Source organism: Oncorhynchus clarkii, chromosome 22 (assembly GCF_045791955.1).
Source record: "Oncorhynchus clarkii lewisi isolate Uvic-CL-2024 chromosome 22, UVic_Ocla_1.0, whole genome shotgun sequence".
In the NCBI taxonomy this organism is placed as follows: domain Eukaryota; kingdom Metazoa; phylum Chordata; class Actinopteri; order Salmoniformes; family Salmonidae; genus Oncorhynchus; species Oncorhynchus clarkii.
This window is the reverse complement of record NC_092168.1, coordinates 34,758,746-34,782,432: the sequence shown is the minus strand read 5'-3', so window position 1 is coordinate 34,782,432 and position 23,687 is coordinate 34,758,746. Positions and strand designations below refer to the sequence as shown.

At 42.3% G+C, this 23,687-nt stretch overlaps 2 protein-coding genes across 3 annotated transcripts in view; one reads left to right on the top strand and one right to left on the bottom strand.

Moving 5' to 3' along the window:
- LOC139380819 (BRCA1-associated RING domain protein 1-like) overlaps window positions 1–16,093 on the top strand; it is a 90,636-nt gene extending 74,543 nt beyond the window's left edge. The window contains exon 11 of the mRNA XM_071123901.1: window positions 15,545–16,093. Coding sequence (XP_070980002.1) covers window positions 15,545–15,685 — 141 coding nt within the window. The 3' untranslated portion in view covers window positions 15,686–16,093. The remainder of the gene's footprint in view (window positions 1–15,544) is intronic.
- Window positions 1–23,457, bottom strand: part of LOC139380821 (von Willebrand factor C domain-containing protein 2-like) — a 32,923-nt gene extending 9,466 nt beyond the window's left edge. Inside the window, exons 1-3 of one of the 2 annotated variants that reach the window (XM_071123902.1) lie at window positions 23,005–23,457; window positions 8,695–8,820; window positions 245–374 (exon numbers count right to left, since the gene is read on the bottom strand). In XM_071123902.1, the coding sequence (XP_070980003.1) occupies window positions 245–374; window positions 8,695–8,820; window positions 23,005–23,457 (709 nt within the window). The remainder of the gene's footprint in view (window positions 1–244; window positions 375–8,694; window positions 8,821–23,004) is intronic. The other variant, XM_071123903.1, reaches the window with a different exon arrangement.
- Window positions 23,458–23,687: the final 230 nt, after the last annotated feature.

Here is a 23,687-nt window from a genome sequence, read left to right as displayed (position 1 = left end):
GTGCTCACAATAAAATCACAAGATCAGCAAGAAATATACAAACATACTAGCCTGGTTAACCAGACAAATAGCTATGTTCATCATTCTGTTTTGTGAAACAATGGTGAGCACAGCATCAGTCTGGCTTACCAGGGTACATGTACACAACAACCAGCAATGCAATCGTAAGGTTGATATACATAAAGTATTTCAGTAAAACCTATGTGCGTGCGTGTCAGAAACACACGACAGTAAGTGCCCTTACCGTTTTTACAGACGGGACAGCACTGTTCTGGCTCGTAGACTGGGTTGACACACTCTGGGACGGCACAGTCAGAGACCACACAGTGCACCTCGTTATTTGGTTCACAGCGACACCACTCACAAGGCGAAGGCTGAAGGGAGAGAGGGGGGAGGGAGAAAATGGAGAGAGAGAGAGTGAGGGAGAAAGCGAGACCGAGGGGAGGGAGGGAGGGAGAAGGAGAAGCAGAGAGAGGGGGTAAGATTTTAATTGCATTTGAATACCAATCATATAACTATTGTAACAACATGGTGGCAAGATTACTGTTAATATCAAGTTATAAGCCTTGAAAAAATGCAAGGGTTAATTTTACTGAACATTTAAAAGATCAACTCATGGTCACAGTAGGATGTCTGCACACTCTTAGAAAAAAAGGTTCCAAAAGTGTTCTTTGGCTGTCCCCATAGGATAACCTTTTTTGGTTCCACTTAGAAACCTTTGGGGTTTGAGGTAGAACCCCATGTAAGAAAGGGTTCTACATTGAATCCAAAAAGGTTATATCTGAAACCAAAGGGTTCTGCTATGGAGACAGCTGAAGAACCCTTTTAGGTTCTAGATAACACATTTTTTCTAAGTGTGTAGGGTTACTCTTTACAACACATTAGGGAATACACTGCAACTTCACTTGTAAACTGACAACTATGATATTATTTAGCAGTGTTCCTAAGCAACAGTGCTTAGCCTACTCATCCTTGGGGGCCATGCTGGAAACAGAGTGATTGAATTGGAACATCTCAATCACGCCACATCAACCTGGGTATGTTTCCGTCTGTCCCCCTACCTACTGAGATCCAACTGGTACCTAATGTCATGGGCAGGTCTCCTATTGGAAAAAAGTTACTGTATGTCCATGGGACTTAGAGTAAGTCCAAGGTAAAATAAAAGAGAAAAACGTCTGTCTGTAGCAAAAGGTAAGCTCACGTAAAGAATATACTGCGTGGGAGAACTCCAACAGTTGTTGGCATGCCATGTCTGCATAAGCAGAAACCTTTAGTTTACCCACTGACCACATTTCGATTATAGTTTGTACACTCTTTAAAAAAAAGGGTTATATGGCTGTCCCCATAGGAAAACCCTTTTTGGAGAACCCTTTTTGGTTCCAGGTAGAACCCTCTGTGGAAAGGATTCTAAATGGAATCCAAAAGGATTCTACCTGGAACCAAAAGGGTTCAACCGGCAACCAAAAATGATTATTCAAAGTGTAATCCTATGGGGACCGCCAAAGAACCCTTTAAGGTTCTAGAAAGCACTTATTTTTCCTAAGAGTGTACTACATGCCTTTTGTAGTATAGAATGTATGCCATCATGTTGTAAGCTACAGTGAAAGCAAGTCACTGTCTCTAGAGAATGACAAAACCACTATCTTTCATTTTCGCATTCACCCACTGCAAAGGGTATCCTTTTAGCAATGTTAAAAGTCCCTGCAGCCCCAATGGCCTTTTCTCTGCCCCAACTTAACAATGTCACCCTATTTCCTATATAGTCTTCTACTTTTGACCAGAGGCATATGGGCCCCGGTCAAAAATAATGCACTATAAAGGGAGTGGGGAGCCATTTGAGACAAAGCCAGAGAGATGTTGACTCATACATTTGGAGCGGTGCCTCCGCGTGTGTGTGGGTGTGTGTGTGTGTGTGTGTGTGTGTGTGTGTGTGTGTGTGTGTGTGTGTGTGTGTGTGTGTCAATAGGGTGATGAGAGACAGAGGAGAAGCCTGAGCCCTCTCAGTAGCCAAGGTGTTTAAACTTTGTACATAGGTAATTGCCAAACTGAGACTGAGACAGATCCCCTGTCTATGCCTTCAATAACACTGTTTGGCCTCAGAGCCAAGGGCTCTTATCCATGGAAACGCTCCCTAATTGTACTGAGCTCAATGGTAAACAAGAACAAACAAACAAGTTTGTGCCTGAGGGTGACATGGCAGTCTTTTCGACTGAAACTGCATGACTTTTACTGTGAAAACTCACAGTTAGTGATGCAGTTGAAGTCGGAAGTTTACATACACTTAGGTTGGAGTCATTAAAACTCGTTTTTTCAACCACTCCACAAATGTCTTGTTAACAAACTATAGTTTTGGCAAGTTGGTTAGGACAGCTACTTTGTGCATGACACAAGTCATTTTTCCAACAAGTGTTTACAGACAGATTAATTCACTGTATCACAATTCCAGTGGGTCAGAAGTTTACATATACTAAGTTGACTGTGCCTTTAAACAGCTTGGAAAATTCCAGAAAATTATGTCATGGCTTTAGAAGCTGATAGGCTAATTGACATAATTTGAGTCAATTTGAGGTGCACCTGTGAATGTATTTCAAGGCCTACCTTCAAACTCAGTGCCTCTTTGCTTGACATCATGGGAAAATCAAAAGAAATCAGCCAAGACCTCAGAAAAACAATTGTAGCCCTCCACAAGTCTGGTTCATCATTGGGAGCAATTTCCAAACGCCTGAAGGTACCACGTTCATCTGTACAAACAATTGTACGCAAGTATAAACACCATGGGACTACGCAGCCGCTATACCGCTCATGAAAGAGACGCATTCTGTCTCCTAGAGATGGACATACTTTGGTGCGAAAAGTGCAAATCAATCCCAGAACAACAGCAAAGGACCTTGTGAAGATGCTGGAGGAAACGGGTACAAAATTATCTATATCCACGGTAAAATGCGTCCTATATCAACATAACCTGAAAGGCTGCTCAGCAGGGAAGAAGCCACTGCTCCAAAACCGCCATAAAAAAGCCAGACTACGGTTTGCAACTGCACATGGGGACAAAGATCATACTTTTTGGAGAAATGTCCTCTGGTCTGATGAAACAAAAATAGAACTGTTTGGCCATAATGACCATCGTTATGTTTGGAGGAAAAAGAGGCATGCTTGCAAGCCGAAGAACACCATCCCAACCGTGAAGCACAGGGGTGGCAGCATCATGTTGTGGGTGTGCTTTGCTGCAGGAGTGACTGGTGCTCTTCACAAAATAGATGGCATTATGAGGAGGGAAAGTTATGTGGATATATTGAGGCAATATCTCAAGACATCAGTCAGGAAGTTACAGCTTGGTCGCAAATGGGTCTTCCAAATGGACAGTGACCCCAAGCATAATTTCAAAGTTTTGGCAAAATGGCTTAATTAAGGACCACAAGGTCAAGGTATTGGAGTGGCCATCACAAAACCCTGACCTCAATCCTATAATTACACCAGCTCTGTCAGGAGGAATGGGCCAGAATTCACCCAACTTCTTGTGGAAAGCTTGTGGAAGGCTACCCGAAAAGTTTGACCCAAGTTAACAATTTAAAGGCAATGCTACCAAATACTAATTGAGTATATGTAAACTTCTGACCCACTGGGAGTGTGATAAAGGAAATAAAAGCTGAAATAAATCATTCTCTTTACTATTATTCTGACATTCCATATTCTTAAAATAAAGTGGTGATCCTAACTGATGTAAGACAGGGATTTTTTACTCTGATTAAATGTTGGGAATTATGAAAAATTGAGTTTAAATGTATTTGGCTAAGGTGTACGTAAACTTCCATCTTCAACTGTACATACTCAGAAAAAAAGGGTTAAAAGCGGGTTCTTTGTAAGGCAAAGGGTTCTACCTAGAACGTTAACATCTTAAGAAATATTTTTGGAAGAATGGGTTATTTGATTATTCTTTGGAAGGCAAGAAGGGTTCTACATAGAACCATATATAATATTTCCTAACATGTCTGTTATTTTGCATGTGCATTATTTGGTTGATTCATTTTATGCAACACAAAACTAAAGAACATACAGTTTTCTAAACTAATCCAATCTATTGGATGTATTGCACCCGTTACTGAGATGGTTGTTCCAGTTTGGATGACTGACAGTCTCAGTATTCAAGTTGCCTTACTCTGGCAGTCAGTCTGAATGCAGGTGATTAACAATGCCACTTGTTGGATATCCTAACTCTGGCTGGATTCCAATTGGAGTTACACGTCACTTTGTAAGCCAGCATGTGACTTGCAGGCTTGATGTGACCTGTAAACCAGGAGATTCTTAACACTGTGTTAAATTAGTGATAGTGAAACAAAGCTTGATGAAGCATTGTGGTTTTCCAATAGTCTTGAAAACAGGTTCATTACTCGAGGCATTGATTAACACAGTGTAAATTAGTGGCACCTGCTGGTCAAAATAATTAACAACTGCCAAATTATTATAGATGACGTCCCACACCCCGTATCGTGTGCGCAACAGCCCTTTTGTCTTCTACCAAACCAATTCCAAACCAATCAGGTGGTTGTTCGATGAAACTAAACTTCAGACATCATTGATCACATGCTTCTGATAAAGTGATACAGGCATCAGCACACTGCTTTGAAGTATACTGCGTAGAGATTTCGATGCATGCCTCAGAGCTCCAGTATCAAACATCACTAGGCCCCCAAAGAAATGCCTTATCATATATGTAATTTATTGTCATAAATAATTTAAAAAACACTTTATTATACACAGACTGGCAGTAACATTTTTATGAAGGCATTTAAAGGTCTATGGAATCGTTATAAAACTGCAGCTCTGGGATAATGGTCTTATTGAACCTTTAGTAAAAGTGAACTGTCAGACAACTCAAGCATCCTCAGCTTGTAACTAGTAACATGCAATTTCATGATACAGACTTTCATGAAACCTGTCATTTTCAGAGCTTCCTCTGTTTTTCAGACAACACAAAACTCCTCAAACTGTGATATCTACTTGATATCAATCTATCTAATTTACATATTTACCTGCAACTGATCTTCCAACATACCTGTAACTTTCTCTATCCCCTTTCCTTTGGAATATTTTTACCAGGACTCAATGGTCATTAAAATACCTGAATTAGTAAGAGACCCTGAACAAATATTTTCAGCACTAGATGTACAGTAAACTGCCTCCAGTTTTCTTGTAGATGTAAATGGACGGATATATCTCGCTGAATTTGCTTGATCTGGTGCCACTGCCAAATCTATGGGGAAGGTGATGAAGTTAAAACACTGACAAGCCTTTACTGCACTCTATATTTACCATCATATAACAAACATTTGCTTCTTCATGGCATAGATAGAAGATGAAACAAAATAAGAAATTGCACACTACTCATCGAGGGATACATTAGATATGGATTGTTGAATTCAACTGAAGCTATTATTTATTTCATTTGTATAAGTTGTGTTACGTCCCTACGGTACATGTTCATGAGCTGTCACAGTGTCTCTTACAAAGACTGTAAGATTCATTTATTTGACATGATCACAGGAATAATTACATATTTCTCTGTAATCATGACAAGAAAAACACATTGAATGCAATTTCTTGACTGGATGCATTGTTATACATTTGATACATCTGAAATTAAAGTATATTTAAAATGAACGGGAAGTATGCACTGTATACTGTACTTCCTGCATCTCAATAATACATTGCAGTCTAGTACATGCGTCCATCAATGTATTTACTGTAACAGTGCTAGAGTGCTTTGAATGCAACCTTTTGTGTGAGATTTACCGTTCGTTGAAGTGGATTAATCATGCCACGGTCTGTAAGTACGACAGTAACTCACAAAAAAAAAGAAAAACACCAAGACCATGTTTTGCCATGCCGAGGGGTGTGTTAGTGAGTTTGTGGATCAAACTATATGGTGATTTGTGAGCCCATTCAGGTTCACATAAGAGTGAACTGACTGTCAAAGCTGCATTAGAGACTGTAGTGGTTGTACTCTGAGACTATTCTATGTTATTCTAAGTTACGTCAAAACAACATCTTATATTACCAGAACGAAGATGGAGTGTAGATGGGATGGAAGAGGAGAGGTGGAGTTGAAATGGGAGATGAAGGATTGGGAGAGGAGAGGTGGATTGGAGATGGGAGATGAAGGGATGGGAGAGGTGGAGTGTAGATGGGAGATGAAGGGATGGAAGAGGGGAGGTGGAGATGGGATATGAAGGAATGGGAGAGGAGAGGTGGTGGAGATTGGAGATTAAGGGATGAGAGAGGAGGTGGAGATGAAAGAATGAGAGAGGAGATGGGAGATGAAGGAATGGGAGAGGAGAGGTGGAGATGGGAGTTGGATGGGAGAGGTGAGGTAGAGATGAAATATGGGAGATGAGGGATGGGAGATGAAGGAATCGGAGAGGAGAGGTGGAGATGGGAGATGAACAGATGGGAAAGGAGAGTTGGAGATGGGAGATGAAGGTATGGGAGAGGGGAGGTGGATGGGAGAGATGAAAGATGGGAGATGAAGGAATGAGAGAGGAGATGGGAGATGAACAGATGGGAGAGGAGATTTGGAGATGGGAGATGAAGGGATGGGAGAGGTAGAGATGGGAGATGAACAGATGGGAAAGGAGAGTTGGAGATGGGAGATGAAGGTATGGGAGAGGGGAGGTGGGTGGGAGAGATGAAAGATGGGAGATGAAGGAATGGGAGAGGAGAGTTGGAGATGGGAGATGAAGGAATGGGAGAGGAGAGTTGGAGATGGGAGATGAAGGGATGGGAGAGGTAGAGATGGGAGATGAAGGGATGGGAGAGGAGAGGTAGAGATGGGAGATGAAGGGATGGGAGAGGAGAGGAGAGGTAGAGATGGGAGATGAAGGGATGGGAGAGGAGAGGTAGAGATGGGAGATGAAGGGATGCTGGGGGGGTATATAAGGGGTATCCAAAGTCAGATAAAGACACAAGGCAATCTTTTTTAGCTTTCATTTACCTCACTCAGTTAACTCATTTAAAGTAAGTTATGCGGGGAACTTGCTCAAACTAGTTCAACGCTCCAGTTATCTCTGGCCTACTTGTTTGCTTCTCTTAATCAGCTTCTCAAATTAAAACAATGCTTTTTTCTTCAGGCAAATTGGATAGGAAAATCTATTTGAGCAACTCATTTTAGATGCTTTTCATAGGTTTCCTTTCATAGGTGTCAGTGCTGAAGAGCACAGTAACTAATTAGTGTAGGATGTGCAGTGTGGGCGGTGAAGTTTTTTTTGTGTGTATGCACACGTGTGTGTAAAAGTGTGTGTTCTGTCCTCCATTCTAGAATTTTCTGCTGTGCAAAGGGTGATATATTGGTTCATTACTTTGTAAATTGTTTTTTTGTTGCAGAACTTTTACTGCAGTCAGACACTACTCTTATGAGCCTGATCAGTGTTTAAAAAGCTGCTGCAATGTCAGACTGGGCAGTTGAGAGAGCTGAGAGTTATAAAACCCTCATAATTTAACCTAAACCTTGACATTTTGTCCAAAAGTGTCATTAGTAAATAACTGCATTTTATTTAGAAACTTCCACTGTTATGATTCTGATGAGTGCTTTAATATTCAGTAGATTCAGAGCTGGATCTCTTGGGTTCCCATGTTATTAAACTGTGTCCAATCTGTCTCTTGTAACAATGTGGGTAATAGAGCTCGCCAGCTTGTATTCCTAAAAAACGGAAATGAGCTCCCTCTGGTTTGTTCAGCCATTCCTATGGGAAAAATAGTGGGGAAAGAATAGGGTTTTGGGATAAACGGCAAAAATATGGTCTGAGGTTAACACAGGTTTAGGAGATCTAATACGTTTTGTTCTATGAGATGATATCAGTCATTTAACATTAAGAATAAAGCCTTGATGTGCTTTTTTTTATGACATAAATGCTTAAAAATTCACGAGAAGTGATGTTAGCTGATGAGTTGTACCCACCCCCACCCTTTTGCCCTTAGAACAGCCTTAATTCATCGGGGCATGGACTCTACAAGGTGACGAAAGCATTCCACAGGGATGCTGGCCCATGTTGACTCCAATGCTTCCCATAGCTGTGTCAAGTTGGCTGGATGTCCTTTTGGTGATGGTCCATTCTTGATACAGACGGAAAATTGTTGAGCGTCAAAAACCCAACAGCGTTGCAGTCCTTGACGCAAACCGGCCCGCCTGTACCCTACTAACATACCCCATTCAAAGGCACATAAATCTTGTGTCTTGCCCGTTCACCCTATTTAACCTGTCTCGTTTAACCTGCCTCCCTTTTATCTATATGGATTGAAGTGGATTTAACAATTTACATCAATAAGGGATCATAGCTTTCACCTGGATTTAGCTGGTCAGTCTATGTCATGGAAAGAGCAGGTGTTCATAATGTTTTTTACACTCAGAATATATTTAAGAGGATTAACGTTATGTAAAAACAAAATAAATCAGAGTAGCTTGTAAGACTACAGTTGCTTTTTGTGTCATTTTTGAATGGATGGGGACCCAACAACAAATGTCTTTAAGGTCCTTCTCAGCCCATCTCTCACCCCTCTCCCCTAGAGATCTCAGTCAGGAGCACGGATGGGATGGGGATTGATCGGATTTCAGCCCTACAGCCTGTCGAGTCCTGTTCTTCTCACCTGGGACATAGATATAGAACAGTTGTTTTATATCTGTGGCCTGGGATCTGAACTCACCCTATATTTCCTGGTTCTTGATTGGAGCTGCGCTGCAGAGGCTGGGGGTAGGACCGGGGGTAGGACCGGGGGTAGTACGGGCGCGACGGCGGGCAGACTGGTCCCTTCCTCGTCGGACGGGGAACCCTGTAGGTGAAACACCTACCGAGGTTGAGTGGCACAACTCTCTCATACTGTCTTATATACATACTGTATACTATCTCTCTATCTTAGAAATATACTGTATATATATATATATATATATTTATATATATATCTGTGTTATATTCTACATTACATGCATCTGAAATGAAACTGTACTTGGTGTGCTATAGTACTGAATACAACACAGCAGCAAAGACCCACCCATAGTTATGTGATTCTATTTCTACAGACTAACTCACAAATATGACTATTTTTCTATGGAACTACTATTGTTTTCACTCTACCGTCCCCATCACCAAACCACATAACTGTCCATCAGGCTAAGAAAGTAGCTCCACATCAACTACATTACATCCACTGCCCAATAGAGACTGACTCAGCATTCTGTGGATGGAAAGATTCACTTTCTGATGAATGAGGTCTTTAAGGCTGGATCATATTTCTTAACAGATTACAGGGCATCGTCCGTGATCAATCAATGGTTAGAGAGTCCTTACTTATCAAAGGGTTTTATTACTGACAAGGTATCTACAGATGTAGTATCTTAATTTGAGCCAGTTTTCTCCAGCAGGAAAATAATACAGCAACCGTAAATGTGAATTATTATGTGGATTATAATTAATGGACATTTTTTGTAGGAGATTTTACGTTAGGGCAAATTAAGTATGACATTTTAAAGTGGAAATTACAAACTTTAAAAGCCTTTTTAAACCTTGAATACACTAAAAGTTTACATTTCCTGCTGCTTTACATTTCCTGCTGTGCACAATAACAAAATAGTGATCAAATGAAGATCCTACATCTATACAGAATGTAACCCTGAGACACTTGCACAAAAGATTGATCACATTCCCTATTCCATGATCAGTGAATTAGTTACTATGAGACACAAAATGTTGGACAAGGTGATGATACAGTCTGATCTGTGAGATTAAAACTTTAGTGTTTCTCTCTTGGCCTGTGTTTAGGTTTTCACATCCTGGCTCCTATACATCCTTCCTACATTGTCCTTTCCAGCACGGTTCCAGCAACTATGTTGAATGCCTAACCAAGCCAGTGCATCATGGCTCAGCTCGGCCTGGCACTTGGCACAGTAGTGTGAATCAACCCTCAGAGATATCTCCAACCTTACAGAGATGAAACCTGCCTTGTTGGTCTTAGATACACTGCTTGTGTTCCAAAACCCCAGTGTTTCTCTCATGGTCCCTATGTCTGCATGCCTCTTTGTTTAGAAGAGATATCAGAGAGATCTCCAACCTTAAAGAGATCGAACCTGCCTTGTGGGTCTTAAAGATATAGATCTCTGTTGGACTCCTTCCCCGCCTGCTGTGTTCAGTAAATGCGGAGCTATGCATAAAGAGCCAGGACGACGGCCAAGGAAATGCCACCGCAGCCCACGCCAAAGGTTAACCAGCCAGCCCTGTCAGCATCCTCTTAATTGGGGCTTTGATCAGAAGCTACCAACACCCTTCAATTTTTTGTTTACTCCGCTGGACACTATGCAGTCATCGTTTTATACAGTAATTCAAAGATAAATTATACTTTCATGTCTTTAATACTTTCATAAATAGGCACTTTCATTCTGGCACAAGCATGGTGATTATGACTTTAGCTTCCTCAAGTCATCAGATGCCTGTCACGGATCAACAACCCCACAACAGTGATCTGACCAAAGCTTCAAAGCTGTGGTCAATGGGAATTCTTTGCTATATCAATTATTTATCTAAACTATCTGAAAATGGCGATTTTCATTGACCATCCACAGTTTCCCCTCTGTGTTCTGCCTCCCCCTGTAATTTCTCTGTTCAGGTGAGAAAATCGATAGGAACAAATGAATGGTTTTTCAAGAGGTGTGAAATGTCCTTCCCTCTCGCCGGGCCCTGCCACTCAAGGTTAGTGGGGATGTGAGGGTGAGCTGCACTATTGATGGACTTGATCTCACATCAAACCAGCAGGCTTTACTTACAGGCCTCACTCTCTCCCTGAGGGGAGCATGGATCTGCATCCCAATACAGGCCTAAGAGGCTTCGTCCGCTCAACACCGATCCAGCCAGGCTGAGTTCCAAATGTCACCCCATTCCCTTTATAGTGCACTACCCTAAGGGCCCTGGTCAAAAGTAATGCACTATAAAGGGAATAAGGTGCCATGGGACGCGCCCCCAGTCACTGATAACAATGGATTAAGTACACGGGTTTAAAGGGCTGATCTCTCACAACCTTATTAGCAACACACTGCTTTACTTAAGTCCCCCATACTAATTAGCTAATGCCATGGAGTCTAAAATTAGTGGCAGGTGTTTCACTGGGGTGAGCAGTCACATTGTGATTGAATTGAATTGAGTTGAAGAATGTGATCAAGGACAAAGGTGGAACATGGACAATAGGAAAATCAAATCAATGAACTGAGCTATTCGAGAGATGAGATTTCTTACAAACAAGAATTACAAAGTTAGGTGCCCACTAACCACGTTTCCATTCACAGTTTTTATGCAAGTAAAGTCGTATCGTATATATAAACAAAACCTGTGATGGAAACAGGAAGTTTCGATGTAATTTTCTAAATGTCGACAGATCATTTGTTAGTTCGACGTGGTGGGATCTTTTTGTGTTAGTATAATTAATTATGCGGGAAATGGTGGTGGAAACGAAGTCAATTTGAAGTCACGCAACGATATGGTGTGTGGTCCTCCCACTACTTGGAAAACCATGCTGTTTATTAGGCTACAGATAAAATAAGTTATGATGAACTTCACAGGGTGGTGAAAGTACACGGTGATGAGCTTGATGCTGCTTTCCAATAACTTTTGAGGGTTTTACTCTGGGGACATGATGAGCGATGCTTGACTGCTATTTGACAAATAAAAATATTCTCGCTCTCATCTCATAATAATCTCATTTTGTAGACTAGCTAACCCACACTGTATCTGCTAGCTGTTGGCTAGTGTGCAGGTGCCAAGACCAGAGCCAGAGTAGGCACATTTGCCATTTAACGCAACAGTTTTGTGAAAAAAACTATCGGTAGAGTTGAAAAAGTGATGGAAACACATTGAACTTTAGATTTTTATTCGGTACATCATTATTTTGTGTGTGCACTATGTCATCACGTACTGATTTTTATCCACAACAAGTTCATTTGGTGGAAACACACCTTTGGTTAGAAAATGCACATGTTTTCTTTATGCAGATTCTAGAATATTTGCATGAAAATATTTTGCCAATTGGATTGAAACCTAGCTACTGTCTAACTTTTATATAAAACTTTAGGGACCATGGTTTGCTTGGGAATGGAAATGGAACATTTGCATAATTTGATTTAATGCTAATCATCACATAAGTTGATGATTGGGGACACATTACATGTAAATGAAATTAATGCCATTGGCAACTGCATGCACAGTGAATACAAAAGTTTAATGGAAAAAAAGTTCCAAAAGGGTTATTTGGCTGTACCCATAGGATAACCCTTTTTAGTTCCATGTAAAACCCTCTGTGGAAAACCAAAATAAATCTTCCTGGAACCACGATTTCACATTCTTAAAATAAAGTGGTGATCCTAACTGACCTAAAACAGGGATTTTTTACTGGGATTAAATGTCAGGAATTGTGAAAAACTGAGTTTAAATGTAAACAAACACAGGCCCTGTAAACAAACACTGTAGCCTCATAACATGATTAAAACAATAATTTTTATATATCATGGACTGTCTGTCCTTGCATCGATAGCTCTGTTTATTAATCTGAGAGTGGTTCATTTCTCTTGGCCCATCCCTCCCGTTATTGTTTCATCTGTGGATTTGCCCTTTAAACGAGATAAAAGTGTAACCAACAAAAAGGTAAACAATGGGCCTATTGCAAATGCAGCATATGGCATTCATTTTTCACATGATAATACCACTTTTAAGTAGCGCTCAAAGCATGCCATTCCATGAGCGCAGCATTTATTTTTCAACTTGAATCATTGAGCCCAATCAGTCCTCCATGACAACAAAATCATAAACAACTGAGTAGGGCAAGTGGTACCTGAGTGCCAAGTCTAGGTCCAAAAGGCTCCTTAACAGCATCTAACCCCAAACAATAAGACCGCTGAACAATTAATCAAATGGCCACCTGCACTATTTGCATTGACACCCCCTCCCTTTGTTTATACATCTCCACTGGCTGTTTATTATCTATGCATAGTAATTTTACCTCGACTAACCTGTAAGCCCACACATTGACTCAGTACCAGTACCCCCTGTATATACCCTCATTATTTTCTTAAAACTGCATTGTTGGTTACAGGCTTGTAAGTGAGCATTTCACGGAAAGGCCTGTTGTATTCGGCGCATGTGAAAAATAAAATTGGATTTGATCTATACACATCTTCACTGGAGGAATTTACACAAGATATACTAGGAATGATATGATACTGCATAAGCGTTGGTATGTTTCTTGACACTATAATTAAGAAATAAGTATTGAGGGGGTGTGGTATAAGACCAATATACCAGGGCTAAGGGCTGTTCTTATGTACAACGCAACCTTTAGCTGTGGTATATAGGACCATATACCACAACCTCCTGAGGTGCCTTATTGCTATTATAGACTGGTTACCAATGTAATTAGAGCAGTAAAAACACATGCTTTGTCATACCAATGTTATAGGGTCTGATATACCACGGCTGTCAGCCAATCAGCATTCAGGGCTCAAACCACCCAGTTTATAATAACAAATATGAACCCTGTAAATAGTGTATATGGTTTTTGATTGACAGGGAGAGAAAAACAATGCTCTAACAGCAGATTAGGGAGGCACCATGGAATTAAGCTGCTCATCTAGCTAGCCTACTGTTTCTAATATAACATTTCCTATTTCACATCAGTAAAAAAGGCATTACAGTCTCAATATGCATTACTATTTAGGGCATATCTCTGAATGATTTAGTTCATGTTTGTCATGTCAGAGCTACTGTACTGTATTCAGCTCATTGTGTATCCCCTCCAGGTGTTCCTCCTGTCACAGGTCTAAGATATGTTCTGAGATAAAAGTTGGTACAATTCCTTCTCATGCTTAGAATGATTGCTGCATTATCCGGCAGAGTTCTATTAAACACTGTTGGGGGATATAGGCAACAGTGTGTGAGTGAAAAATGGGTCTATCTATGCAAGTGAAAATCGACTTATTCTTGACTCAATCCTACTCTTCAAAATCTGTAGGTTCAACTGACTCTCTCATAGCTAAATTAAATTAGCAGCGCTGTAGTATACTGTAGGTAATGTTTACAAGCCACTGATAAGAATCACTATTGGTCAGTATAGACAAGACATGTCCATACCAACACTATAATAATAATAATAATAATTTATCACATTTCTACAGCACTTTTCATAACAATCTTAATGCGATTCAAAAGCAAAAAATTAACAAGCAATACATCATCATGAGTAGTTTAGCTATAGTTAGGTAACCAATAGGCCATGTCTTTGAGTCCATGCATCATCCAAAGATAGAGATGGGAAGTTCATGGCTTGATCAGAGGTAGTATAGTCAGGGAGATGGTCGATGAAGAGTCTGGTGACAATCATGTAGAAGGCTACTCTGGGAACCAGCATGAGTCGTGTAGCTACTGGACTTATCCTCCTTCACAATGTATGGCATCCAGTTGGGTGACGCATTAGCAGCTCTTGGTGCCAGAAAGCTCACCACACACAGTTTAGAGTACTAGCCAGTCGTCCCCAACCACAAGCCCTCTGCCTCAGCACTGCATTAATTTACTGCATCTCCCATTCTTCTCAGGCTTCAGGTGACTCTTAAATTGATGTTTTCAAAAGATCAGGAACCAGCAGCCAGGTGAAACAAAAAAGCTGGTACAGTGTCCAGATGCCTCATTCAAACAAAAACAATTGGCTAGCTAACAAGCCAAAAATAGTTGACCTGCCATATGCACTAAAACTCAATGTTATCAAAAACAAAACAGCTGATAAAAAACAAATAACAAATAATTAAATATGTACACATTTACAGGAGTTCTCTGTTTAAGCTCTCTGTTTAGGCTGGTGCCATGGCAACTACAGAACAATAAATATATGACTCTGCCATCTTCTCTTGCTCTCACCCGACTGACACATAGCCCTCCAACACTGACAATGTGCTTCAGCCTCTTCCATCATGTAATGTCCAACCAACATGACTAATTGCCATGATTAATCATCATATAAATATATCAGGCCAGTTCAGGCCTTAGGGTAGGCCTGGGTATGCGTAGATTTTATCCAGTATAATAGGACAGTATAGTAGGCCAGCCTACCTCAAGCGTGGTACAGCTCCAACCATGGCTCAAAGCATTCAGTTTGCCATTGATGAATGTGCTTGGGGAATCTCCAAGCCCATTGATAAAGTGTGAGGTGCCTGTAGTTGTGCAGCACAGTGTCATTACTAATCAGCCATATTCGTTACGCCCCCCCACTGTCACAGCAAAGATGCTTGAGACGCTTGAGAATCTTAGCCTGGAGGATGGATAAATACATAGGCTAGACGCCGACCAGATTATCTAATATAATCTCATTTTGTCCATTTCTAATCCACAGAGTAGGCGTAGGCCTGAATACAAGATACCATGATTTGCTGTGTCATAAGACTTGCACATTTACAACTTTCTCTCTGCCACCAGGTTCAGGCCCAGCCTCTCCTCTAACCTTAACCCCAACCTTAACCTCCCCTCTGCAGATTCAACACCAGTTCCAGCACCAGACCCAGTTCCAGCACAAGACCGAGTTACAGCACCAGAATACTGGAAGAGGTGCAGAGGAGGGACCCAACATCCAACCTTCACCCGGAGCGAGCAGACCAGGGGAGTGCCACCATTGATATCCGGGTCAAGGGCTCCCTTGTGTGTCTGCTTCCTCCTCAGGTTGTCCTTTCTCCCCTCTGCAGGTCCAGTTACAGCCTCATCCCAGTACCCGGCTTCCAGCACCAGTCCCAGCGCCAGACCACCAGACGAAGTGCAGAGGAGGGACCAAAGATCAAACCTTCACCTGGGGATCAGGCCACAGGAAAGTAACACGATGGGCCTGTGGGTCTAAGGCACCTTTGTGTGTTTGATTGCTCGTCAGGCTGTCCTTCCTCCCCTCTACAGACCCAGATATCAATCCAGCACCTGAACCAGCCCCAGTTTCTTGTTCCCGGTTCCTGTTTTTTCCTGGTCTCCAGTTTTCCACCCTGGTCCCAGCACCAACATGACTTCAGTCCTGGTCCCAACACCAGCAACAACCCTGGACACAGCACTGACCAACCACAACTGTCACCTCCATCCAGCAACTGCCAGCCCAGACCCCACCCACAACACAAAGACACATTGTGGACTGACTGATGGACAGATTGCTTTTGTTTTTGCTTTTCCTTGATTAGATGACCATTTGGTTTGCCTAATTTGACTTGATAGCTTATTGTTATAATTATTTATCATTTTGAATTTTGAAAAACCAAATTAAAGGACCTTAACCTTTTCAGGGTTCTTACCTAACCTTAACATTTCAAGGTTCTTGCTATGTAATGAGTTTGGGGATTTTATGGCATCATTTTGAGTGGAAAATAAAGTTTCTGATGAAGTCAAAATCTGGTGTATTAGGTAAATAGGACAGATGTCAAATAATGCAATAAGTTAATGAGTTCATGTTGCACTGTGACTATCAAATCAAATCAAAATGTATTTGTCACATGCACCGAATACAACAGGTGTAGTAGACCTTACAGTGAAATGCTTACTTACTACAAGCCCTTAACCAACAATACAAAGTTTTAAAAAAATATTTACTAAATAAACTAAAGTAGAATAAAAATAAAAAGTAAGACAAGAAAATTACAAAACAATAACGAGGTTATATACAGGGGGTATCGGTACCGAGTCAGGGGTACAAGTAATTGTAAAGTGACTATGCATAAATAATAGACAGCAAGTAGCAGCAGTGTAAAAACAAACAGGGTGGTCAATGGAAATTGTCCGGGTGGCTATTTCTAATTGTTCAGCAGTCTTATGGCTTGGGGGTAGAAGCTGGTAAGGAGCCTTTTGGTCCTAGACTTGGCACTCCGGTATCGCTTGCCATGCGGTAGAGGAGAGAACAATCTATGACTTGGGTGACTGGAGTCTTTGACAATTTTGGGGGTCTTCCTCTGACAACACCTAGTGGGGCAAAAAAGTATTTAGTCAGCCACCAATTGTGCAAGTTCTCCCACTTAAAAAGATGAGAGAGGCCAGTAATTTTCATCGTAGGTTCACTTCAACTATGACAGAAAAAATGAGGGAAAAAAATCCAGAAAATCACATTGTAGGATTTTTTATGAATTTATTTACAAATTATGGTGGAAAATAACTATTTGGTCAATAACAAAAGTTTATCTCAATACTTTGTTATATACCCTTTGTTGGCAATGACAGAGGTCAAACGTTTTCTGTAAGTCTTCACAAGGTTTTCACACACTGCTGGTATTTTGGCCCATTCTTCCATGCAGATCTCCTCTAGAGCAGTGATGTTTTGGGGAGTTGCTGGGCAACATGGACTTTCAACTCCCTCCAAAGATTTTCTATTGGGTTGAGATCTGGAGACTGGCTAGGCCACTCCAGGACCTTGAAATGCTTCTTACGAAGCCACTCCTTCCTTGCCCGGGCGGTGTGTTTGGGATCATTGTCATGCTGAAAGACCCAGCCATGTTTCATCTTCAATGCCCTTGCTGATGGAAGGAGGTTTTCACTCAAAATCTCACGATACATGGCCCCATTCATTCGTTCCTTTACACGGATCAGTCGTCCTGGTCCCTTTGCAGAAAAACAGCCCCAAAGCATGATGTTTCCACCCCCATGCTTCACAGTAGGTATGGTGTTCTTTGGATGCAACTCAGCATTCTTTGTCCTCCAAACACGACGAGTTGAGTTTTTACCAAAAAAGTTATATTTTCGTTTCATCTGACCATATGACATTCTCCCAATCATCTTCTGGATCATCCAAATGCTCTCTAGCAAACTTCAGACGGTCCTGGACATGTACTGGCTTAAGAAGGGGGACATGTCTGGCACTGCAGGATTTGAGTCCCTGGCGGCGTAGTGTGTTACTGATGGTAGGCTTTGTTACTTTGGTCCCAGCTCTCTGCAGGTCATTCACTAGGTCCCCCCGTGTGCTTCTGGGATTTTTGTTCACCGTTCTTGTGATCATTTTGACCCCACGGGGTGAGATCTTGCGTGGAGCCCCAGATCGAGGGAGATTATCAGAGGTCTTGTATGTCTTCCATTTCCTAATAATTGCTCCCACAGTTGATTTCTTCAAACCAAGCTGCTTACCTATTGCAGATTCAGTCTTCCGAGCCTGGTGCAGGTCTACAATTTTGTTTCTGGTGTCCTTTGACAGCTCTTTGGTCTTGGCCATAGTGGAGCTTGGAGTGTGACTGTTTGAGGTTGTGGACAGGTCTCTTTTATACTGATAACAAGTTCAAACAGGTGCCATTAATACAGGTAACGAGTGGAGGACAGATGAGCCTCTTAAAGAAGAAGTTACACGTCTGTGAGAGCCAGAAATCTTGCTTGTTTGTAGGTGACCAAATACTTATTTTCCACCATAATTTGCAAATGCATTAAAAATCATACAATGTGATTTTCTGGATTTTTTTTTTCTCATTTTGTCTGTCATAGTTGAAGTGTACCTATGATGAAAATTACAGGCCTCTCTCATCTTTTAAGTTGGAGAACTTGCACAATTGGTGTCTGACTAAATACTTTTTTTGCCCCACTGTAGGTCCTGGATGTCAGGAAGCTTGGCCCCAGTGATGTCCTAGGCCGTACGCACTACCCTCTGTAGCGCCAGATGCTGAGCAGTTGCTATACCAGGCGGTGAAGCAACCGGTCAGGATGCTCTCGATGGTGCAGCTGCAGAACATTTTGAGGATCTGGGGACCCATGCTAAATCTTTTCAGACTTTTGAGGGGGAATAGGTTCTGTCGTGCCCTCTTCACTGTCTTGGTGTGTTTGGACCATGAAAGTTTGTTGGTGATGTGGACACAGTCAATTAACAGCAACACTATGGTGTTGAATGCTGTAGTCAATGAATAGCATTCTCACGTAGGTGTTCCTTTTGTCCAGGTGGGAAATGTCATTGTGGAGTGCGATTGTGTCATCTGTGGATCTGTTGGGGCGGTATGCGAATTGGAGTAGGTCTAGGGTTTCCGGCAGGAGGGTGTTGATGTGAGCCATGACAAGCCTTTCAAAGCATTTCATGGCTACCGACGGGAGTGTTATGGGGCGGTAATCATTTAGGCAGGTTACTTTCGCTTTCTTGGGCACATGTTTGAAACATGTAGGTATTACAGACTCGGTCAGGGACAGGTTGAAAATGTCAATGAAGACACTTGCCAGTTGGTCTCTGTTTGTTGCCAGTTCGTCTTGTTTGTTCAAGCTTACCAGCGTTTTTCCTGTCAGCTCCTATCATTTCCCAGCCTCTCTTTGCTAGTCCTCCCGGTTTTTACCTTTGCCTGTCCTGACCATGTTGGCTGTCGTCCTTTACCTTTGCCTTACCCTGGATTTTCGACCCCTGCCTGCCTTGACCTGTCTTTGCCTGCCCCTGTTGCTACAATAAACAGTGTTACTTTGACAGTCTGCATCTGGGTCTTACCTTGATCCCTGACAGTACGAACTGGCCATGACTGACCCAGCAGTCTTGGACCAGCTCCGCTACTCCATCTCCTCTCAAGAAGCCACCATTGGTATGCATGAGGAGTTGCTTTGCGGCATGATGGATTCCAGGCCACGGCCGATCGTCACAACCAAGCATTGGACATTTTGCGGGAGCAAGTCCGTGGGTTGCCTACTAGGCAGCCGACCACAACGGTACCCTCCCAGCCCCTCTGTAACCCGGCTGGTAGCAGCGCCATCACTCCGGTATCCCGAGAACCCTTCTTACCTCCACCGGAGTGAAATGATGAAGATTCCAGAACCTGCCGGGCCTTTCTCTCCCAGTGCTCCCTCGTTTTTGAGCTGCAGCCTTCTTCATTCTCCTCTGACCGCTCGAATATAGTGTATATTATCACGCTGATGTCCGGGAAGGCACTCGCCTGGGCCACGGCGGTATGGGAGCAACAATCCGTCGTCTGCCTCAGGTATTCGTGGCAGAGGTGAGAAAGGTGTTGAAGGCTCCAGTGTCCGGGAGAGAGACTGCCTGGAAGATACTCCAGCTTCGGCAGGACACCTTCAGTGCGACAGACTATGTGGTGGAGTTCCACACGCTAGCAGCAGAGGGTACCTGGAACCCAGAAGCGCTGTTCGACACGTTCCTGCATGGATTATCGGAGGAGGTAAAGGATGAGCTGGCAGCCCGATAACTACCGACGGATCTCGACTCACTCATCGCTTTAACCATCCAGATCGATGGTCGGCTACGGGAACGTAGGAGGGAGAAGAGGTTCGAATGCAGTCCCAATCGCTCACTCAGGGATCCCACCTTGTAGCTGATAAACTCACCTCTTCCCAAACCGATGCAGGGCTGGGCTGTCTCCAGCCAAACGCGTACGCAGACTTGAGACCCAGAGTTGTCTGTATTATGGTACTGCCGGTCATTTTGTGTCTACTTGTCCCTTCAAGAGAGCTAGCTTATTCGTTGTAGTACAATGGTGGGTCTGAAAGATAATTCTTATTCTCCCCTTACTCGCCCCCCTCTCTATGCCACCCTGCTATGGGGCGACCAGTCCAAGTCTCTCCAGGTACTCATCGACTCGGGGGTCGAAATGAGTATCATGGACGTTACCCGTTATCCAAGCTGGGCAATCCCCACTCAACCTCTCTCCATTCCCATGGTGTTAGAGCGCTGGACGGGCGCTCTATAGGCCGGGTCACCCACCAGACCACTGTCATACCCTGATCTGTTTCACCTGTTTCACCTGTCCTTGTGCTTGTCTCCACCCCATCCAGGTGTTACCCATCTTCCCAATTATCCACTGTGCTCTTTGTCTTGTTCGTTCAAGCTTACCAGCGTTTTTCCTGTCAGCGCCTATCATTCACCAGCCTTTCTTTGCTAGTCCTCCCGGTTTTGACCTTTGCCTGTTATGACCCTGTACTCGCCCGCCTGACCTCACTGCCTGTCCCTGATTCTGAGTCCGCCGGCAGTCCTGTACCTTTGCCTTACCCTGGATTTTCGACCCCTGCCTGCCTTGACTTGTCTTTGCCTGCCCCTGTTGCTACAAAAAACAGTGTTACTTTGACAGTCTGCATCTGGGTCTTACCTTGATCTCTGATAGTCCTGGTAATCCATCTGGCCCTGCGGCTTTGTGAATACTGAACTGTTTAAAGGTCTTACTCACATCCACTCCGGGGAGCGTGATCACACGGTCAGCCGGAACAGCCGGTGCTCTCATGCATGCTTCAGTGTTGATTGCCTCGAAGCGAGCATAAAAAGCATTTAGCAAGTCTGGTAGGCTTGTTTCACTGGGCAGCTCGTGTCTGGGTTTCCCTTTGTAGTGCGTAATATTTTTCAAGTCCTGCCACATCTGACAAGCATCAGAGCCGGTGTAGTAGGATTCAATCTTAGTCCTGTATTGATGCTTTGCCCGTTTGATGGTTCGCTCCTTTAGCTCAGTGAGGATGTTGCCTGTAATCCATGGCTTCTGGTTGGGAAATATACATACGGTCACTGTGGGGACGATGTCGTCAATGCACTTATTGATGAAGCATCCGCATTTAGCATCCGCATCATCTGACCACTTCCATATTGCGTGAGTCACTTGTACTTCCTGCTTTAGTATTTGCTTGTAAACAGTAATCAGGATGATATAATTATTATAATTATTAATTATCAGATTTGCAAAAATGAAGGGTGAGGGAGAGCTTTGTATGCTTTGTATGTGTGTGGAGTAAAGGTGGGATTTGGGCCTTGTCTTGACAAAGCAGTATATATTTTGCATCGGACTCATTAAAGAAGAACTCTTGAGTTACAAACAATGCAAAACAAAATAGCACAGTTATTTAGGAGGCCGTAAAACGGCAGCCATCCCCTCCGGCGCCATTATTATCAGTATTATACACTGTAAAAATGTTAACTTGTTTTTAAGGTAACTTATGTTACTGTAAATTCCAATAAACTTTGGTTTAACTCTACATTACTGTAAAGAAGGCACTTATTTACAATAATGTACAGAAACATGCTGTACTTCTTTTTACAGTAACTTACAGGTAACTGTTTGTCAGTAATTTACCATTAAAACAAGTTGTGTTTTTTTACAGTGTAATATAATGAATTAACACTAAGAGTGTTGAATCAACAATTAAAATGTTGAGTCTCTGTGGACCCATGTTTACACCGAAACAGTGTTAAATGTTAACTCTGCTTAGTGTACAGTCTTATTTAAATATTTCCCAGAGTGCCTTGCCTTTCGAGTAAATTGTAGAGTTACCACCCATGACTGAATTTATTAGTTACAGAGACATGGCTTTAAGGCTAATGAAATTATTTTGTTTTTTATAAATGTTTGCAATATTGAATGCTGGGTAATATGATAATGAGCTGTGTATGACTTTCAGGCCATTGTACTAGGGTGAAACTAGGCCCTCAAAATAAGGTCTTAAGAAAAAAACGTATGGTGTTGTGTTAAATATATATGTTGAAAGATAACATATCCACTTAGGATGTCACTTGGTGAAGTCCATAGGACTGGAAATGGATGAATGCAACAAATATGTATCTGTCACTAATAAATACAGTAACTCTACAATTTACTCAAAAGGCATGGCACTCTGGGAAATATTTGAATAAGGCTTTACACTACGGAGTGTGTAAATTTAACACTGTCGCGGTGTCTATATAGGTCCACAGACTCAATCCTTTCATGGTTGATTGAACACTGTTAATTTAGTCTTTCTTTAACAATGGAGAATTTGCTGTGTCGATTCTCTACGAGCAGAGAACATTGGGGGAAAACAAAATCATTATGTTTTGAGTGGAATGGCTATCCAGTCAACACTGCTGCATTGTTTTGATCACATACAATTGTCACACTTAGCTCATTCGGCCTACCTAAATAAGCAACACTGCTTATAGTGTGTATTGTGGTACAAATGCAATTGCATCCAAATGAGAATTGAACATTTAAAATGATTACAAATGACTGATCAATAGACCATGCAAATTAAAACAATAAACACCAAACATCCCTACCTTAAATTCCTCCAGGATCTTGTAAGTTTTCCCCCTGTATTCACAAAAGTTTTTAACCTCCTTGCATTCAGGACAGCATCCATTGTGCTCCACTTTTGTGCACTTAGGGTGTATCTTGGGGCACTCCGGCTGGTCGCACACTGGCCCATCCTCAGTGCACACGCATGGGCAGTTCGAGTGTCCTGGGAAGAAACGCTCCCCCAGTTTGTAAACAAAGCCACTGTCGTCCACGCAAACTTTCCCCCGGTAATCGTCGAAAATTATGTTGTCGCTGTTGGCAGTTCGTTCTGCCTCGTCCGCGGCGTAATCCTCGGGACTGAGGGAGGCTGGTGACAAGGTGGCGTGGAGGACGAGGAGGACAATGCAGGGTGTTGGAAAGAGAGGGCCCATCCTTCGCCGCGGTATTCCTATTGCAGTCAAGGAAAGGGTTGAAGTTGCATTTACTTTGCCCATTCCATTCCCAGTCTGTGCAGCACGAAGGCCAAATTAACATGCTGATGATATCATGCAAATAGAATGGTATATATTCAATTAGAAGTATCCACAGCAACGGACACAATCCCAGAAAAGATTTACAATCTAACACAGCAAATTCTCAAGTGTTAATTCAACACTTAGTGTTAAATTTAACACAGGTCCAGTGTGTTGATCCAGGTGTTAATTTAACACTAACATAATTAATT